Source organism: Ammodytes marinus (assembly GCF_949987685.1).
Source record: "Ammodytes marinus genome assembly, chromosome: 7".
Lineage (NCBI taxonomy): Eukaryota > Metazoa > Chordata > Actinopteri > Uranoscopiformes > Ammodytidae > Ammodytes > Ammodytes marinus.
This window is the reverse complement of record NC_137211.1, coordinates 5,428,592-5,447,225: the sequence shown is the minus strand read 5'-3', so window position 1 is coordinate 5,447,225 and position 18,634 is coordinate 5,428,592. Positions and strand designations below refer to the sequence as shown.

At 40.4% G+C, this 18,634-nt stretch overlaps 1 protein-coding gene and 1 long non-coding RNA gene across 2 annotated transcripts; one reads left to right on the top strand and one right to left on the bottom strand.

Annotated features, from left to right (window-relative positions):
* Positions 1-4,884: 4,884 nt before the first annotated feature.
* Positions 4,885-6,722, bottom strand: LOC307253788 (putative N-acetyltransferase 8B; the record flags this gene model as incomplete). The annotated part of the gene is made up of 2 exons (XM_080031957.1): positions 4,885-5,645; positions 6,704-6,722. 2 exons carry the CDS (start codon positions 6,720-6,722, stop codon positions 4,885-4,887), a joined length of 780 nt encoding a protein of 259 aa, XP_079888083.1.
* A 9,609-nt stretch (positions 6,723-16,331) lies between these two features.
* On the top strand, positions 16,332-18,370 carry LOC307253360. The gene is made up of 3 exons (XR_013844959.1): positions 16,332-16,467; positions 17,266-17,293; positions 17,675-18,370. It is a non-coding gene; the product is annotated as an uncharacterized lncRNA (long non-coding RNA).
* Positions 18,371-18,634: the final 264 nt, after the last annotated feature.

Below are 18,634 nucleotides of genomic sequence, written 5' to 3'. Positions count from 1 at the left end.
ACATAGTGAGAAGGATTTTGTGGACTTGGGTTCACAGTCGGCTTTAAGGAAGGGGCACGGTAAAGCATTGTCTCTCAACTCCAGACTTCCTCGTCCAATAATTTCAGCAGGTAATGTCCTTCCTTTAGTTAATATGGAGATCAATCGAAGTAGGATTGTAATGGTTACAGGGATTATTTTTCTCCGATACCTCTGGAAACCCGGTGATATGAAGAAATGACGCTATATATCATTTAGAAAATGAATGATTTCTACAATATATTGGATTGTGATTTAGGCTTGTCCAATGTTGTTAGGTGGGCAGTGTGTGAACATTTTAAGTGGGTGGGAAGAGGGGATTCAAATTGAATTTCATCCTTTTGCTTGTGAGGTTTGCTTTGTAAAACCAAACAATTAAAAAAAGCTTGTGTGCAATAGTTAATAATGTATACAGAATCATTTGAAGCATAAGCGGATCACACCCATAATAATCACAATTATGTATATTGCAGAATGCAGTTATTGTGGGTAATTTAGCATCGAGCCCTGAACGTGATTGTTCCATATTTCTCCCTAATTACAACATCTGTGATCAATTTTTCAGTTGTTGTTTTTCGTCCAATTACTTCCTTGACCAAATCCCCACTGTCGTCTTTCACCGGAGCTGGAAACGAGCCGCGGGCTAATATTGTTTGGTACATTTATCCAGGATTTAAGATGTAGAGGTTCACTGTGCGCTGTAAACATATTTAATTTAATACAAACTAATTAGCAACCTCTAATCCAACATTTATCTCCATAATTTGACTTACAAGCTTGAATACTAAGTAGTCTTAATTGTTCTTCTTTCTATACATGCTCCAGGGTAGTTCTGAAGGCTATCATTTTAAAGGTGGAGTCAGCGATTCTGGAGAATGCTTGTTGCCCAAATCACTTTGTCAAAATCAGTGAATATCTCCTCACGATCCGCTACCTGTCTGTGATATGTGTACGCTGAAAAAAAGAAGAAGATGTCAATACACAGCTTAGGCTCTGTAAACTGGTATCCAAACAATGATTTTCTAAACAACCGGGGCCCAACGTAGCTAACAACATGACCATTTACAGAGCCTGGGCTGTGTATTAACACTGGATTTCTTTTCAGCGCACACATGGTACATATAGGTAGCTGATGGTGAGAAGATATTCACTGATTTTGACAACAAGCATTCTCCAGAATCACTGACTGTACTTAAAGGATCCTGTTAGCACACTTCCCGCTGTTTGTCATACTTTACCTGCAACTGTCTTGGAGTGTGCACTGTAGCCTAACACTCCACTATGGAAAAACATATTTATCATTTCTTGAACCATGCAGCGAGTAATTGAGCAATTATTCAGTAAAAAAGGAAGTGCAGATTCTGCATAATGTCAGGTTCCTTAAAAATGCACTCGACTGAATTGACGGGGGAATCTATTTGTGTAAGTGCATGGCATGCCTCTGTTCCTCGTGATTAAATGTCTAAAGTAATTGCCTGGGCGCCGTCTTCTGCGGTTAAGTTTAAAAGGCATTGGCCAAGAAGTTACTTTGTGTAGTGCAACAAAGATGATGGAAAGTGATTAAGCAAGGCAGCGGTGAAGAGTATATGATGATGTATGATCCCAAACAAATGTACCTCTGGCGTTCAGACAACAACAACAACACCACGGAGGCGAGTGGTACATCCTGACGCAATTAATCTCAATAATCTTTGCCAGTTCAATAAGAGGGCTAATGTAGAAAAAGAGGTGGACCGGTTTCTACAAAGCGGCTGTTTGTAATGTTGATTACTTGCTTTGTTATTGCTTTGAGTGTCAGATTAATAGGAAAAAGCAAGAAATAACATATGGTGAGAAGAATGCAGGCACACGGGAATGCTCAAGATAATGAAGTATACACACACAAACAAACACGCACGCAAGTGCACACGCGCAGACACGCGCACACACACACACACACACACACACACACACACACACACACACACACACACACACACACACACACACACACACACACACACACACACACACACACACACACACACACACACACACACACACACACACACACACACACACACACACACACGCCCTAAAAACGGGGGACAAGATCTGTTTTCCAATTAAATTTCATGAGCTTCAATGACCTCGTATGCTATCTCAATGTGGGAAGACTTCTAGACCAATAATGACAGACTTTACGTTTTGTTACCTTTCCTACTAAGAAAGAAAGAGACGTAAACAAACCAAACGCAAAGGTTTTGTTTGGTTAAGTACGTTTACAGACCTGTGAAGTTGTTCCTGAAGGCAGCACCAAACGCTCATTAACTCTGTCATTCTGCTAATAAATCCAATTACCTCTCAGTTGTTGCATGAAAGCATCCATGGAAAATGTAATTTCACACTGAAGTTAACCCTGGGTGAAAACGTTCATGTTTGACTGTTTTACAAGACTGAATAAAAGATATTGATCAAAATAACTAGCATAGAAAGTGATCAAAATAACTAGCATATAAAAAACAAAATAAATCTTTGCAAATAACTATCAAGCTCCTTGAAAAAGACATACTGTGCAGCCAATATGGTTTAAGAAGTTATGAAATTAGTTAAATGGACAAGTTTCAATTGATAGTATAAATACACCTATTTATTTCTGGAAAGTCCAGAGTTAGATCTCAATCAAGTCGTGAATTTGTGGATGTAGTTTGATGATTTTACTGTAACACTGACTTGAAAATAGTGAAAACCTATGCAAAAATGCATTCAGATCACTTGGCATTTGCGTTCAATTTGTCAAAAAACTAATAATTTTCAAATGATCGGAGCCAAAGATAAAAAAAATAAAACATTAAATGTATTTAGATCCATGCATTTGAGAATTTAAAACACAGCTATTCTGACTTTGTCTGAGAGTACCTGCAAAGCCCTTTTCGTCTAACATATCCCCCAAAACTGGCAACTGAATCATCCGCAGAGCGTGAGTATGAGAGGAATTACAATCAAGCCGGCACTACCCTGAGGCCAGTTGTACGGCTAATTGTGAGCGGATGACAACAGGCTGCCCAGCGTTGGGGCTCATCTTCCTCTGGCTAGTTCAGCACCTGTCTGCTGGACAAAAGCCTAATTCACTTCTGACAGCCTCAGCACCAATGATTGATGCCCGAAGGTTCTCTGTCGGTGTGTGTGTGTGTGTGTGTGTGTGTGTGTGTGTTTCTGTCTGTGCCAAGCTGTTCTATCTATAGAGTACTCCCTCTTGAAAATCTTTTAGGCCACACCTTTCATGAAAAAAAATTACCGTTTGAAGTTTTCCTTTATATTCTTTCTTACCGTGGACACAAAATAAGCAGGTACTGTGTGGCGCTGATAATATTATGGTACTTGTAATCACATTTAGGGGCATATCGGGGGCAATGTAGGTTAAGAAATCTGTAAATGTGTGTTGTTTAGCTGATTCCGCACAATGTTTGAGGGAGATAAAAGGGCTGTTGAGAAAATACCTTGCTGGCCACTTCATAGGGACAGTACAATGGACGGAATGTTTAAAAAAAAAAAAAAGTTTTTAGCATTCTTAGTTTTTGCCATTGTAAAAGAGTGATTCCCATGACCATTGTAATACTACTTAATCCACTCTTTCCACACACACATACCATAGGACCAGCAATATGGAGACACTTAAGTTTTTTTCTCCATTGTTTGCTGTCGATAATCTTAGCATTGGCCTTGTGTGCGATATGACCTGAATGCACTTCGGTATACTGAAATCTTTATCCTCTTTTTTTATGCTTGCGACACACACACACACACACACACGCACACGCACACGCACATACACACGCGCACACACACACACACACACACACACACACACACACCTCTAGCCCCCTTTCAGCTCCGAAAGAATTTTAAACCTCCCCATGTCCTGATTCTATTGCATTTTTCATTGGTATTTTAAGCGAGGAGTTGTGAGGTCTTAGAAGTCAGCTGGCATTAATTCCACCCAGGCAGAGGGATTCAACTTTCTCCCTGGAAAGAGGCTTAAGAAGAAAGTTCTCCTGCTCCCAAATGACTACGATTCTACTTTTCTCACACATATTTTTTTTCACATTTCTTTGACGGACAGGAGAACAATAGACAATTGAACGTGAATATAGATTGCTCTGTATAAAGACCAATTATGAATTTATTGAAAGGGTTTTCATGTTTTACTGAGATTTTCTTTTGTTATTTGACATCATGTAAATTCTAGTTTCACTTGACTGATTGTCTCATTGTTCTCCATGGTGGTGGGCAATTGACTTAAAGGAATACTTCACCCATACGGAACCGGCGTTCTATCATTATAAAATCACTATTATAATATAATGAATCAGGTTTTTCTTCCCTCAGTCTTCCCTTGGCCCAGCTGTCCTGTTAATCCTAACCCTTACTGTGATGTCACAAGAAGGAAACTGTAGGGTTAGACTGTGAGACCATAAAACATTCTTTCTGCCTTTTCTCAGGCTAGGATGATCCGATTAATTTTTTTTTGCACATTTATACTAAATAGGATCTCCGAGTTCAATACACCTTCATATTCCAATTGGTGAAGTCGGCCTTTAAGGTGCAGCCGGTGTATACATAATACATCAAGGCAAGAAGAAACACAAGGAAAGTGAGATCATACATACTACTTTGTGGGGGAAAAACATGAAATTTATTATATTTTTGTTCACGTCTTTCAACCTACCATGATAGTGAGAGACCGTATATATGATACAGCACACAGATTGCTATTGCATTAAATGATAGAAGAAGCATATATTAACCGAAATATGTCAATTTGGCTGTACAGACGAGGGTTTGTATCAGGCGTTGAGGTCTAAAAAGGTCCAAATTCTTGCGTTTTCAAACCAACTTCTCCATCCTCATCACGTTGATTCTGGCCAGCTTGGAGAACCAGCGGTTGGCGTGCGTCTTCTTGTGGGACCCGGTTTGAACGAAGCCTGACTTTTGGCACAGGGACACGGCTGCTGTCTGCGGCGAGGTGACGTCCACCACCAGACGCGAGTGACCTTGCTCTTTGCAGAACTCGAGGGCCTTCTTTGTCAGCTGCGAACCCAGTTTTTGACCACGACACTGGAACTCCACAACCACGTGGGACATCTCGCCGTAACCGCAGCCGTCTCCGCCATCTTGGAAATTCTCAGAGCCTCTTTCCACGGCTCCTCCTCCGTTGCAGTCGTCAAACCTATCCCCTTCCACACTACTTCCCACTCTACCCAAAACTGCCACCATCCCCACCACTTTGGACTGGCCTCCGACGTCCGCCTCCGCCACCCAAAAGCCATTCTCCGGGTTGTCCACGTAGTTTGCGTTGATGTCGGCCATGTCCAAGCTCAACCTCTTCTCCAGGTAGCCCTCGTAGATTTCGTGGCAGCAGTAGTATATGAGGCCGGCCCACGCACTGCCAAACAGTAACGCTTGGAAGTAGGAGCTGCCGCCTAGCACGTAGCCGGCCATGGATATGCTGAGGGCGATGCCGATGTGGTCCGGGTGGCTCAGGGCTTTGAAGAAAGCCGGGTAAACGTGTTCGTGTATCCCGTTGCGAAGCAGCGACATCACCGCTAGCTCGTCAGAGGGACTGTACTCCCGGATGGAGAACTGGACTGTAGGTAAGAGAGAGAGATTTTAAAATGTGGATTACATTTATTTAATTTTCTTATAAATGTGTTACTTGTAATAATTCAAGTGTGATTTGGTATTATTTGGGACATTTTTAATATCTGTAGCGTTTTGAATTGAATTGAACCGTAGGTGAGAGAGAGAGGGAGAGGGAGAGAGAGAGAGAGAGAGAGAGAGGGAGGGAGGGAGGGAGGGAGAGAGAGAGGGAGAGAGGGGAGAGAGAGAGTGAATAATAGCTTGGTGAGACTAATCTGCCTGTTGCTGCAATAAAAAATTCCTGCAGGATTTCACAATGGGCTCAGTGCGCTCACGTAACTTGAATCAATACAGCTCACACAGAATCTTATCCTTTTCATTTCTAGTTTAAAGGTGGAGTCAGCAAATTTGGAGAAAAGTTTTGTTTTCACTATCACTTTTTTGTCAAAACCAATATATATATATATATATATCACCTCACTATATCTGCTACTTTGATGTACTGTTGTAGGCTGTTTTTTTAACAGCCTAGGATCTGTAAACTGGCATGTTGCTAGATATGTTGGGCCTCCTTTGTTTACATACCGGTTTTAAGTGCACACAGCACGTACAAGTAGCAGAGCTTGAGAAGACATTTCCTGATTTAGAAAAAAAGTGATTTTAACAAGAAGCGTTCCTCATAATCAGAATGGCTTACTCCACCTTTAACTCTTATTTCACTAGAATATAAAAACCTGACATTTGAAAAACCTGGTTGTAAGTCACTAATAAAATGATAATGGTATTGTTTTTCTTCAAGAGTAAGAATCACGCTGAGGTGAAATACAATCAGGTCTCAAGTGCCAATGAAGAAAAATCAAAGAATAGTGATGACCATATAAGGCAACAAACAAATGGTCTTTAGTTTCACTCAAAAGTGGCATGCGTCATTTCGTAGCTATGTTAGTAGTGCCATTCATTTCATTCATCTAGCTTTCTCATTAGTGCACTTATTCATAACCACTTCGACTACTTGAAAATAAAAATATATATATAAAAGATTAACGTAATCAGATCGCCAACTTACAGTTATTTTTCTGGGCCATGCCGTCTCGTTCCCCTTCGTCTTTCACTCTGAAAGACTTAGCACCGCCGCTGCTCCCCCTGAACCTTAAGCTACAGATTGTGATAATCAGCCATTCAAGAAAAGGGATTGAAATTAGTCTGAGCATGCTCACATATGGGTAGACGCCACGTACACACACCTAGAAAAAACACACACGCGTAGACCTTAAATGACATTGAAGTGCTTCTGGTTGTATCAAATACACATCGAATAAGATGGTTTACGGTTAAAGGTGCTCTATGCTATTTCAGAAGAGAGGGGTTTGAAATTGGGAGAGCCTGCAGTTAGTAAACAAAACACATTTCTCTACAAGTAATTCTTAGTATTGAATAATTCTATTATCATAAATCAAAAATATATATGAGGCACCTGGAACCAAACTGTGGGCCCTGCTGCTTTAAACAACAACAGTGAAAAAGTAACTTTTAAGGTCGCTTCTTACTTCAAACAGAGTTCCGGGGATCCAATTTCCCTGCGAGGAAAGTTTGTTTATTCAGCTATGAGAAAACAGTATACCTAAATGTTCACTTCTCTGACACACTCAAAGTTACGGGAATTAGAGGAGGCATGATTTAAGTTGAATTGAAATTAATCACAACAACCTTGCTTTGATTTTTTGAAATGTAGTGGGGGATATTTTTTTCTTTTTAACTTAATTAGCTTAGTCAACTGTGTAAATCATTTTTTCGTTGGATTTCTCAGAGTCAGATGAGCACAGATGCAGAATATATTAAATCAGAAAACTAGACTAGAATTCCACGCTTGTTCAAGCACTTCATAGATATTTTCCCTTCCGAATAAAATGTTCCTATTAAGCTGGTTTTGACTTGAGTGCTTCAGTTTTATTTTTCGTAGAGGGCTCTCAGGAAGTCTGCTGTCGATATCCACACACACACACCACTTCTTTTTTGACCGGAATATAAGGTGAAAGTAAAATTAATATTGTCCAGCCCCCCCTGACATAAAAAGTGCGCCGTGGCGTGGGTGACAGTGTCTTGTCCAATAACCCTGCAGCCCTCTTGACATGATTACATTTCCTTGGCAAGGAGACAGGCCTTTACACCTGTTTAAATCAATAGTGCTGCTGCCTCATGAATCTGTGAGCCCGCTAGAAGGTCAAGCAACTCTGGGGAACTTTCTCAAAACCATTTTTTTTACAACCGCCATGTGAATTGTGCAAGAGAGAAAAACCCTGAAATCATATTTGGTAGGTAAATGTTGTATAATGTTAACCAAAAAAAAACAATACCCCTTTTAGATTGGTGAGTTTAGTTACACACATGTGATTGCAATTTAAAAAGGTGCTACAAGGAACTTTTAAATATTTATAATTTTTCCTCTGATGATCATGAATTACATGTAATAGCAAACGAGACCATCAGTGCAAAGAATGCTATTTGTATATAGTTTTTTCTTAATGCCTTTGTCATGGGTCCCTCATCCTGGAACTATAGCTGGCATAGTAAAAACACTACCGCTTTTGTCCAAAGGGGCCGCTAGAATTAACACAGACTGAAAGTTCCTCGGAGAACCTTTAATATGTCTGTTTTATTTCTGAGTGATTTTTACCTCAAAATCACAGTCAGAGTAAATTCATAGTGCATGTACCCTTAAATGTTTAGAAAAGGTTTATGTCCCCCTCAATATAATATGAAAGACAACTCCCACCCCAAAAGAGGTTAACAATTAGTGCAGGGGGTCAAAGCATTTATATCCTTCTTACCTAAAACTATATTTTCCAACAATTTCAGACACCCCTAAAATGGACTATACCACCTTGAATGTTATCCGAAATATAGGAAAAAAATAACGTTATTGTAATACATTTCTCACATAAGTCTCATATACTCACAGCCATTAAATCAATGTATTAAACATGTGTATCTGAATTGAAGTTATCAGTCTATAAAAACCTATTTTTCCCTATGTGGCACAGCAAAACAAAGAGTTAAACAGAAAACCTTTGTACAAACAGACCAGCCGTTTCCTTCTATTTATTTTCCTTTTTCATCCAAGCCAACCGCATGGATGATTAGCCTAAGAAAATATCCGGCAAAAGTGCTTTAGACACACCAAGAAGGCTAATACGAATTTAATGACTTAAAAAAAATAACTTAGTGTCTGGTCTCTCTTTGCTTATGCTCTGTCGCACTGTATAAAGACTGAACTGATGAAAACTCAGAGTCACTCGAATTCAAAATGGTCGTTAATTACGGCTTCAAAGGCAAAATAAGTTCAAAAGTTCAACTAGTGATTTGGACTGTGTAAAAACATACCTCTATTTCTGGCCATATATGTCCAAATAACATCATAAGAAAAGGTTATTATGTTGTCTTTCATTTGTTAATTGTTGGGTTGAGCAGAATTCTGACTATGATGACAACATAATAGTTTATGGTGTAATTGTGCTGCTAGCTGTTGATGTTATAGAGAGATGTGAACATGTAATTTAATTGTGTGAGTGTGGGTGCAGGGGAAAGAATGTGGACCTGTGTGTGCCCACCTCAACTAAACAGCAGTTACTTAGAGGTTGCCCTGGAGACTAAATGCACTCTTTACACACAACTTCATAATATACTCATGTTGTTTTATCTTTTTGGCAAGACAGGAGAGGGGCATGATATTGGGTTGCTAATTAAAGGTTATTGGTAAGACTAGCGGGCCTAAATAAACGGTGATGGTGTACTACTTAATGGACCATAGCATTCAGATGAAAAGGCCAATGGAGGTTAGCTTTGCTTGGGCGAGAGTAACCCTGCATTCCAATACCCATACTTTCATACTATTTAGTATGCCAGAAAAAGATTTAGGATGTCCCAATACATGCACATCAATTGCAGTATGCCAAAAATACCTAGATGCCCCACTAACTCCAATAGCATTGTGCATTTGTCTTTATTCTCGTCATTTCTCGACATTATGAAAATAAATCTGCCTTATCTGATATTTTTTTCTCTCCCGTGGCCGTAAAACTCTTCTGTACTTTAGTATGTAGTGTAGTAAAAAGAAAAAGTATGTGAATTGGAACGCAGGGTAAGATTCAAAGGCAGTCTAAAAGTGACGTTAAAGGATGGGTATCGATAATGACAACAATTCTGATATTGCTTATCGATACCAAATACATTTTGATACTCTTATTGATAATACTCACCATAATTTGGTGCAAAACAATTAGATAGAAGAAAAACTTTGGTCGATCACTCCTTTTTCACATGACCTTTGAATTGTAAAAACGGTCCTGAAAGACTCAAGGAGGATTATAATGGAGAGGTTTAATGATGATGACTGACACATTTATGACAGTTTTCCAGGACGTACGGCCACAATCAACTGATAAGAGTTGAAATTCCAACAGCTCATGATGGCTCTTGAAGTCTATCAATCACTCGATTGAATGAGCAAAAGAAAGTTGTGAAATAAGTTTAGCCTTTAACAACTAAGCCAGAATTCAAATGTTACGTTTTTTTTAGATATTCTTTGGCATTTTTATGCTTTATTGATAGTGTAGAGACAGAGTTGACATGGGGCAGAGAGGGGAGTGACATGCAGAGAACGACCGCGGGCTGGAATCGAACCCGGGTCCGCTGCTGGCAGAGGCCCATGGGGGGGATGCCCTACCAACTGAGCTAAGGGCGCCCCAAATGTTACGTTTTTAACAATATTAGAAATGCATAGAGCGCTGTGTTAACGGGTCAATTTTATCCATGCAACATAATCTGAACATGAACTGTTTATGCCAATACACTGGCCCTGTGTTTACTTTGTTTGGTCCTGTTTGTTTTGGAGCTCAAAACAGAATACAAGTCACTGTTTATAACCTTTTTACTGGTCTGCTGATGAAGAAACAAATGACATTTCCATTGGGCTAACACAGGGAATCCTCATCCATGTTCCCATTTGGTTTGATAATGTAGCTTAAAGCAGCCAACAGTGTTGCTTATCCCATGTCTGAAATGCTATAATGTTGCCCTGGACTGATTCCTGCTTACTTCAAAAATAGACAGACAGTTTAAGCATGTACTTCTTGTGTCATCTCATGAAGCTAAAGGTGCTAATCCACTCCTACCTCTACATCAGACAATCAAAACTGAAGAAAGAAATCATTGGTGCCATCGTAACCCTCCATATAGGACTTACTGTATAAATCTCAAAACTCTGCAGCCCCGTAACACCCAGGAAACAACTTGATCAGACTTTTCCCCATATGGTAGACGGTCAGAACACTGTGCACCAAAATAACCAGACACAAGAACAATGTATTTCCATGGGCCATCACTCCGACGAGCAGTTTAATGTCTCATATAGTGTCAGTTTCCACAATTTACAGAAATACTTGACATGTTCATATACATTGCATGTTGTTGATCTCACACTATGTGCACACACACACACACACACACACACACACACACACACACACACACACACACACACACACACACACACACACACACACACACACACACACACACACACACACACACACACACACACACACACACACACACACACACACACACACACACACACACACACACACACACACACACACACACACACACACGTCACTTCAAAAAGTCATAGTAAAGTCATTTAACAGATTACTTTTAATATCTGGAAATTCTAAAAGGGGTTCGGTCACTCATCAATATCACTTAAACAAGTTGTTAAAACGTACTAAGTTGCAAAAAAAGGAACTAAAGTTCTTGACAATTACTTGTAAGTTAAGCAAGGCACATTTGAACCCATTGAATGTGTCACAGTATGAATTGCTACATAATAGTAATTCATAAATGGCAAAATATTAACTCAGCTTGAACACAATTAGCTTGGGGTGGTTAAGAGTTGATTGCATATTGTCTTGCAACAAAAAGCCACAGAAAAAAAGGTTGAAGTTGCCCTGGAAACTAAGAGCTACATGCTCCACTGCTAAAGGGAAGTAAAGCATGTGCTTGAGATGAGGACCCAATGAAAGGCTACTTTATGAATAGACATGTAGGGGAGAACGGGGTAATTTGTCACACGGGTTGGTTGTCACAATCGTTATATCTCGGAACCAAAAGGCGCTGTCTGTGAAATTTTGGTATGTAAATATCCAGAATTGGAATCAGAGGTCACCTACATAGTCTTCCTTGGAGTTAGACTGCTGAATTTGAGGTGAGACGACTGTTTGTGTTTTTCATGTCAAATTGAAAATATTTAGCTCCTCAGTAAGAAAAGAAAAAGAAAAAAGGGCAACAAAATCAAAACAACCCAGTGCATCCCAAACTAGACCAGCTGCCAAGGCTACAGTAAGTTATGTAGGCCTATTTGTCAACTTGACAATGCAATTAACCTTTCTAATTTAGTTCTACTTGCTTGCCTTCTTTTTAAGATTATTCCCATTAAGATAACATTGTGACAAACAACCCCATAGTGTTTGACAACCGACCCTTTGATGGGGTTGGTTGTCACAATGTGTAAGGGTGTCTTTGATGATTAATTTCTTCTTTATTACAATAAGTTAGAAAAAGTGAGGGGTACACATTTCAAGCCAACACATTAAGCTTCAATTTAATGTAGGAATGACTATTGAAAGATGTTTAGGTGATAAGCAATTCTCACTAGAGTAAAAAGTGTGCCTACTTACCCCGTTCTCCCCTACTTGCATAGAAAGCCTGTCTGGCATGCTGGTCTTATAGGGCTATGACAATCAGGGATAAAACTATACATCAGGTCGGCAATCAGGCCACGCCCCCTTTGGGGGGAAAACAAACCGAACGTGCCATTGACTATAATGCAAAATTGCGGTCCAAAACAGCACAAAAAGAAAACGATCAGAGGTAAATAAGTTAAAATTTGACTGACCGACACAATGTCAAGATCCTTTACAACAACTCTGCAGGCTGGATAACGTTAAAGACACTTATAAATGATTAATTTGATCAATCTAAAACCATGTCTTTTTAGTCTCTCTGCATCAAGCTGGCGCAATGATCCGACCCATTGGCCAGAGATATCATGCCCTGATATATATCTTCACCTCACTGAGTCTCTATGTAAGCTGATTACACGTGAAATAATTGTTATTTTAAGTTTTGTTGTCTGTAATAATGCTTACTATGTTAATAGTATAGCGCTATGCCTTGACTAGACTGTACCAACGGTCCTAACGGCTCTTTACGATGGCAAACTCCCACTGGATGCAGAGCACAGGGGAAGCCGGGAGCTTCCTGCTGTCATACAGACCTTATTTAGGGGAATTTTTGGGGGCATGGCGAAGGAATAAAACCATGATGTTTGTTTTTTACTTAGTAAACCACTCAACAGCTCAGGACATTGCAGATTTGAGCTATAACGGCTTATTTTTAATGATCGCGCTGTCTGTGTCAATGGAGTAAGCCGTATTGTTTTCCCCCCAAAGGGGGCGTGGTCACTAGAGTTCCGTCTAGATGACGTATTGCCGACCTGATGTATATACTATGAGTTTTTTCCCCTTAAAGCTGGGGGATTCTCTGTTCTTATTGGCTGTTGGGACTTTCCATTCACTTTGGCAAGACTTTGCTGGCATAGAGCATGTCAGGGAGGGACCATAGGGGAGGGACCAAAGAGAACAAGTGGAGCGGTTGAGGTATTTGGATTCGAATCTCTATCCCAACTGCCATTTTCTCCCCAAATCCTCCACCCCAGCTTTAATATTGAGTGTTTAGCCATCATTAAAACAACCTTATACAAGCTGATTTCAAAAACACTGCCTCTGGAAACTGAACTAAATATGTGGCGTATTGTGCTTCAAATGTGCCTATATAGCAGGTACAGTAAACAAAGGGGACCCACAGTAGCTAGCAACATACCCGTTAACAGAGCCTGGGCAGTGTATTAACACCAGATTTCTTTTTTCAGCGGACACACAGTACAGACAGGTAACGGATCGTGAGGAGATATTCACAGATTTTGACAAAAAGGGATTTTGACAACAAGCATTCTCAAGAATTGCTGACTTTTAAAGAGGCCCGTAGCTCTTTGTTGAAGGAAAAGTTTAACGTTGTGTGAACATTTACTTATTCACTTTCTTAGATGAGAAAATTGTCTCCTCTCTCGTGTGCTCACCAGAAGCCTAACTTGGATAAGGGTAAAGTCTAGAAAAAGAAGGAGAGGGCAAGGTGCTTTAGACGGAGCTGGTAGGCAGATTTGGTTAGCTCTGGCTAGACTTGAGAACAAAGACGTTGGGAACCTTAACTTTTTATGTTTCCTGAATGGCAATTCTCACAATTTACGTTTCGTCTTTTAACCGCGGATTGTAGAGTTATTGTATGGAGAATTCGATGGTTTGGTTATCAAATCATAACGTTACGATACGATATACTGTTAAATTAATGCCCTGACAGTTACAATAAATAAAAAAACATATGAACAAAACAATAAGGCACCAACTGTACCAATCACAATAAAATTGATCATGAAGTATTGCACACATCCCGTGGAAAAAATATATATTCCACGTAACATATAAATCCCCTCACCCCACAGAAAAACACCATGGAACTATGACAAGCTCTACAGCCTCAAGCAGCATAGAAGTTGTATAAAAGTTGCACAGAGGTGGAAACAAAAAAAATTACAACGGGTAAGTAACAAGCTCTTTTAACACCCTGCAGGACTGTCTAGTGGACCTCAGGCTTGTTCTTAATACAGACAAAACAAAATATATGTGTTTCTCCAGAGCAAGCACTATACATTTTAATGATCTTAATATTCATACAAATAATGGATCTCAAATTGAAAGAGTCACTGAATATAAGTATCTCGGCATCTGGATAGATGAAAAAGTATCTTTTAAATTTCACATAAAAAATCTTGTCTGTCTGCGACAAAAGATTGGATATTTTTATAGGAACAAAGCCACCTTCCCGTTGTTCAGTAGGAAAAGGATTATTGAGGCAGTTTTTATGTCTGTCCTTGATTACGGCGATGTGGTTTATAGGCATGCATCTCATTCATGTCTTAAACTCCTAGACTCCGTTTTTCACTCTGCCTTAAGGTTCATTACAGGAGATGCTTATGACACTCACCATTGTGTTTTATATGAAAAGGTTGGGTGGTCCTCTCTTAAAGAGAGACGTGATGCACATTGGCATATTTTTATATATAAAGCCCTGACCGGAAAGCTACCACTCTATTTGACAACAATGCTGCATATTTCAGATGGGCTTTATCATACCCGCTCAACTGAAATTCTCATGTTATATGTTCCATACGCCCGGTCTGACCTTGGTAAAACTGCTTTTAGCCACAGTGCCCCTGACTCCTGGAACAGCCTACAACATCAAATTAAAATAAATACACTCATAACTGTTAACCAATTTAAAGTTATTATTTTGAATCAGCCCCACTCCAATTGTAACTGTTTTAATTAGGCTATTGTTCTGTTTTATTCAATTGATCTGAATGTTTTAATTGTTGTTGTCTCTTTGTAAGCTTGTTGTGTATTCTTATTGTATATTGTGTATCTGTAATTCTCGACGTCATTGTGAAAGAGGGTAACCCTCAATTGATCTTTCGAGAATAAATAAAGGAAAATGAAAAATGAAAATGAAATACAATGAGGGACTCTGAAATCACAACGAACCCCCAAAAGCAGCGTACAAAGTAGTCTTTTTTGTTTAAAATGTTATTTTCTGGTAATCCTACTTGATCCCAATTGGAGTCATGCCTCCATCTTTGTGACAGTTCACCCACAGAGAGCATTAATAAGTGATTGTCTCACCTCCAAGTGAGAATCCCAGGTACATTTACATACAGGAAATAACTGGCTGATGTTATAGACATGCACAGAAATCCCTAAAGATGCTGCCGTGTACAGGGGTTTGAAGTTCTACTGAATAACAACAGACAGCTGTCGAGATGTTGTGTGGGAGAGTGATGATAGGGTCAGGTGAAAAATAATGCACGAAAGAAGGAGCAGAGATGAGTTTTGGATATGTGTGGAACGCAACATTGGTTCTGGTATAACATCCGGAGACTAATCTATCTATCTATCTATCTATCTATCTATCTATCTATCTATCTATCTATCTATCTATCTATTGTGGTGGCGGATTTTGCATATGATGTATGTCTGGACTCAAATGTTAGAATGCTTATTAATGAAATAGGAAACATTTGCTACAGGCCTGTATAAAACATACATTGACTGTTTTAGTGTAAACTGACTAACTGAAATGTAGTTTCAACCATCCCCCTCAATCTCCCGAGTGGAGCCAGCCTGACTATACATTTGAAAGGTGACAATGATCCTGCAGACAGCCTCCTGCTGTTCTGGGGCAGCCTGCCCCACCCACGATTATAATATGAATGTATATCTCAAGCCCTGTCTGTCTCCCAAACCTGTCTTCCCCTCCTTCCCCTCACCCAGCCTACCTGTCTGTCTCTTGATTACCTGTCCTTAAATAGTCCATGATTTTGAGTGAACTTTGTCACTCTTTGCTGCACGTTACATGTGTTGGAACTAGTGACCTCTCCGCGGAGAATTCTTGCTATTCTTGATTGAAAATAAACCTGATGCTATACACTATATCACCGTTTGCTTGACTTTTCTCACCACAGTAATTGGCGAGTTAATTCCAGGAAGGAGAACACCGGCAGAGGGTCCACGGGACCGGACAACAGCAAGCCCTTCCATTTCGGGACAGAGAGGACCTCTGTTGGCCGTCCCGTGGGGAAACTCTGTCATCTCCTCCGAATCGGTATGTGAGAATATGTTTTGTTTTAAAGCAACAACAATTGGGTTAAAGGATTACTTCTAAGGACATCTCTGTAGGAATTTTTACACTACAGTCGGAGCGAAACTCTCCCGTTTAAATTTACTTGGAAGTGAGCATGAACTTTAATTAACCATTAATGTAATAAAGCTAGAACGCCAAAGTGAACAGCCACGAGTTAGCTTCGGCCCGGGTGCTGTGTGACTGTTAATGCATCTGAATGGCCTTCCGCCAAGCACCGGACTGGAATTGACGAATTAGTCTTATTTGTTCAAGTTGAACTGAGCAGGTTGAGAGGAAGGTTTTAGGTAGTTTAGTAATTGGTAATGTTACTTGTTCGGTTGACGGACCGGGACAAGCAGCTGGACAGTGCTTTCATTTGTACTAATTTTCTTTTCTCCAGCAGGTTTTAACTCCTTTAAAACTTTTCCCTTCTTGTGAACATAGCATAAGGGCAGAGTTGGCCCTCTATTTTGGTTGTTTTGTTGACAGTGGAGAGTTCTGTGTTTTACAAAAAAAAAAAAAAAAAAAAAAAGAGAGAGAGAGAGATTTTAGTTTTCTTGGAAAGCCTGAATTATTAAACAGGTCCTTCTGGGAGATTAAACTAGAATTGTTAACCCTTTTACAGACCAAGATATTTGTGTTGGTGGGGCTTGTTTTCGATCAAATAGCAAGAATTTTGAAATTTCATAAGTGTTTTATTGTTTGTCTTTGTTTTATTGTATTGTTTGGTTGCAACTGTTTCTTTTTTCCTTCCATTCTGTTGTGCTTTGTGTTAACTAGACAAAAACGTGCCGACCCGGGTGGAAAGGTAAGTTGGTAGTTTTGTGTGTGCTTTTCTTTGGTTTTCTTTAACATGGGAAAGGCTTCTAGCAAAAAAGCGAGGGAGAATATTCCCATCCCAGATACGCCAATTATTTTGCATATGAAAGCACACTATGGGCTTTCAGCTGTGACTCAAATACATGTATGGGTTCGTTTCGGTTTCCCTGTCGGCGGTAGCTTCAGCGTCACTCAGCTAATCAACCTTAGAACACAATTGCAGGCAGAGGAAACCCGTACGGCGCACATGAAAAGTAAAAATTGTTTTAGCGCCGACTGGCGGGCATTTTACCAATGGTTTGACGAAGCGACAAGACGGAGCAATTGGTGCCAGCCAGCGGGGGACAAAGTAACTCCATTTGTGTCTCAGGGCTTATGCTTACAGGTCGCCCGGAGCCCCAGACAACAACGTGCTCCGGAGACAACACACGCTGCCGCAGCCGGCATGCCCACGGCACAAACCACATGCGGGCCTCCGCCCTACGTCCCATTATACCCAGACCTGAGACACCTCAGTGTGGTTGCGTTAAACAAGGTGGCGTCTACCTCTGTTCCCGTTCCAGTTCTGCCCTCCAAGCTACTGGACCCGGTGAGTATTGCACCATTACTTCACAGAATGTCTGAGGACGCACTTCCCTTGATGGAAGTGGCCAGGCCGGCCGAACCCGCTTTTGTTCAGCGGCCTTGGGATACTTATGTGCTTTTAGCCGCTATGTGTTATCTCCCAGCACTTAAAGATGTTGGAGAGACACGTTTTTTGGAAGCGTTACTGGTTTTCTGTGCCGAGTTCAGACCAACTACCGCTGAGTTACGACTCATTTTGTTCGCTATATTGGGTAATGACTGGGCTAGTGTTTCAGCTACTTTCCCTCCAGAGCTCCAGTGCCAAACGGTTCCTGTCACCCCAGAGCATTTCTGTTTTTCAGTGCTCTAAACTCATCGCATTCTGCAGCCATTACACGTTTGCTTTTGCATGCTGGCTTCAACCTTGGAGGTTAAGGCCTCGTCTGTCTTTTAGCTACCATTTAATTCCCAGTTCAGATGGCTTTGCTATCCCCTTGTCTAGATTCAGCAGCCTATCTGTCTTTTAATTCCTTTTGAGTTTGGAATTGTCCTGTTGTTGGAAACACAAGTCTTTTTCTGTGGCTGGACTAGCCACACGCAAACGGAGCCGGCCTTCGAGGCTGGTTGACGTGTTTTCACTTGTTTTTGCTAGTTTTGTGTTTTTCTTTCAGATGATTTTACTGTGGGCTCATATGGCGTCATGTTCATTTCCGCTGCTCTCTCCAGCAGAGGAGCAGCGTCAAACACTTTTCCAGTTGTCTCCCTT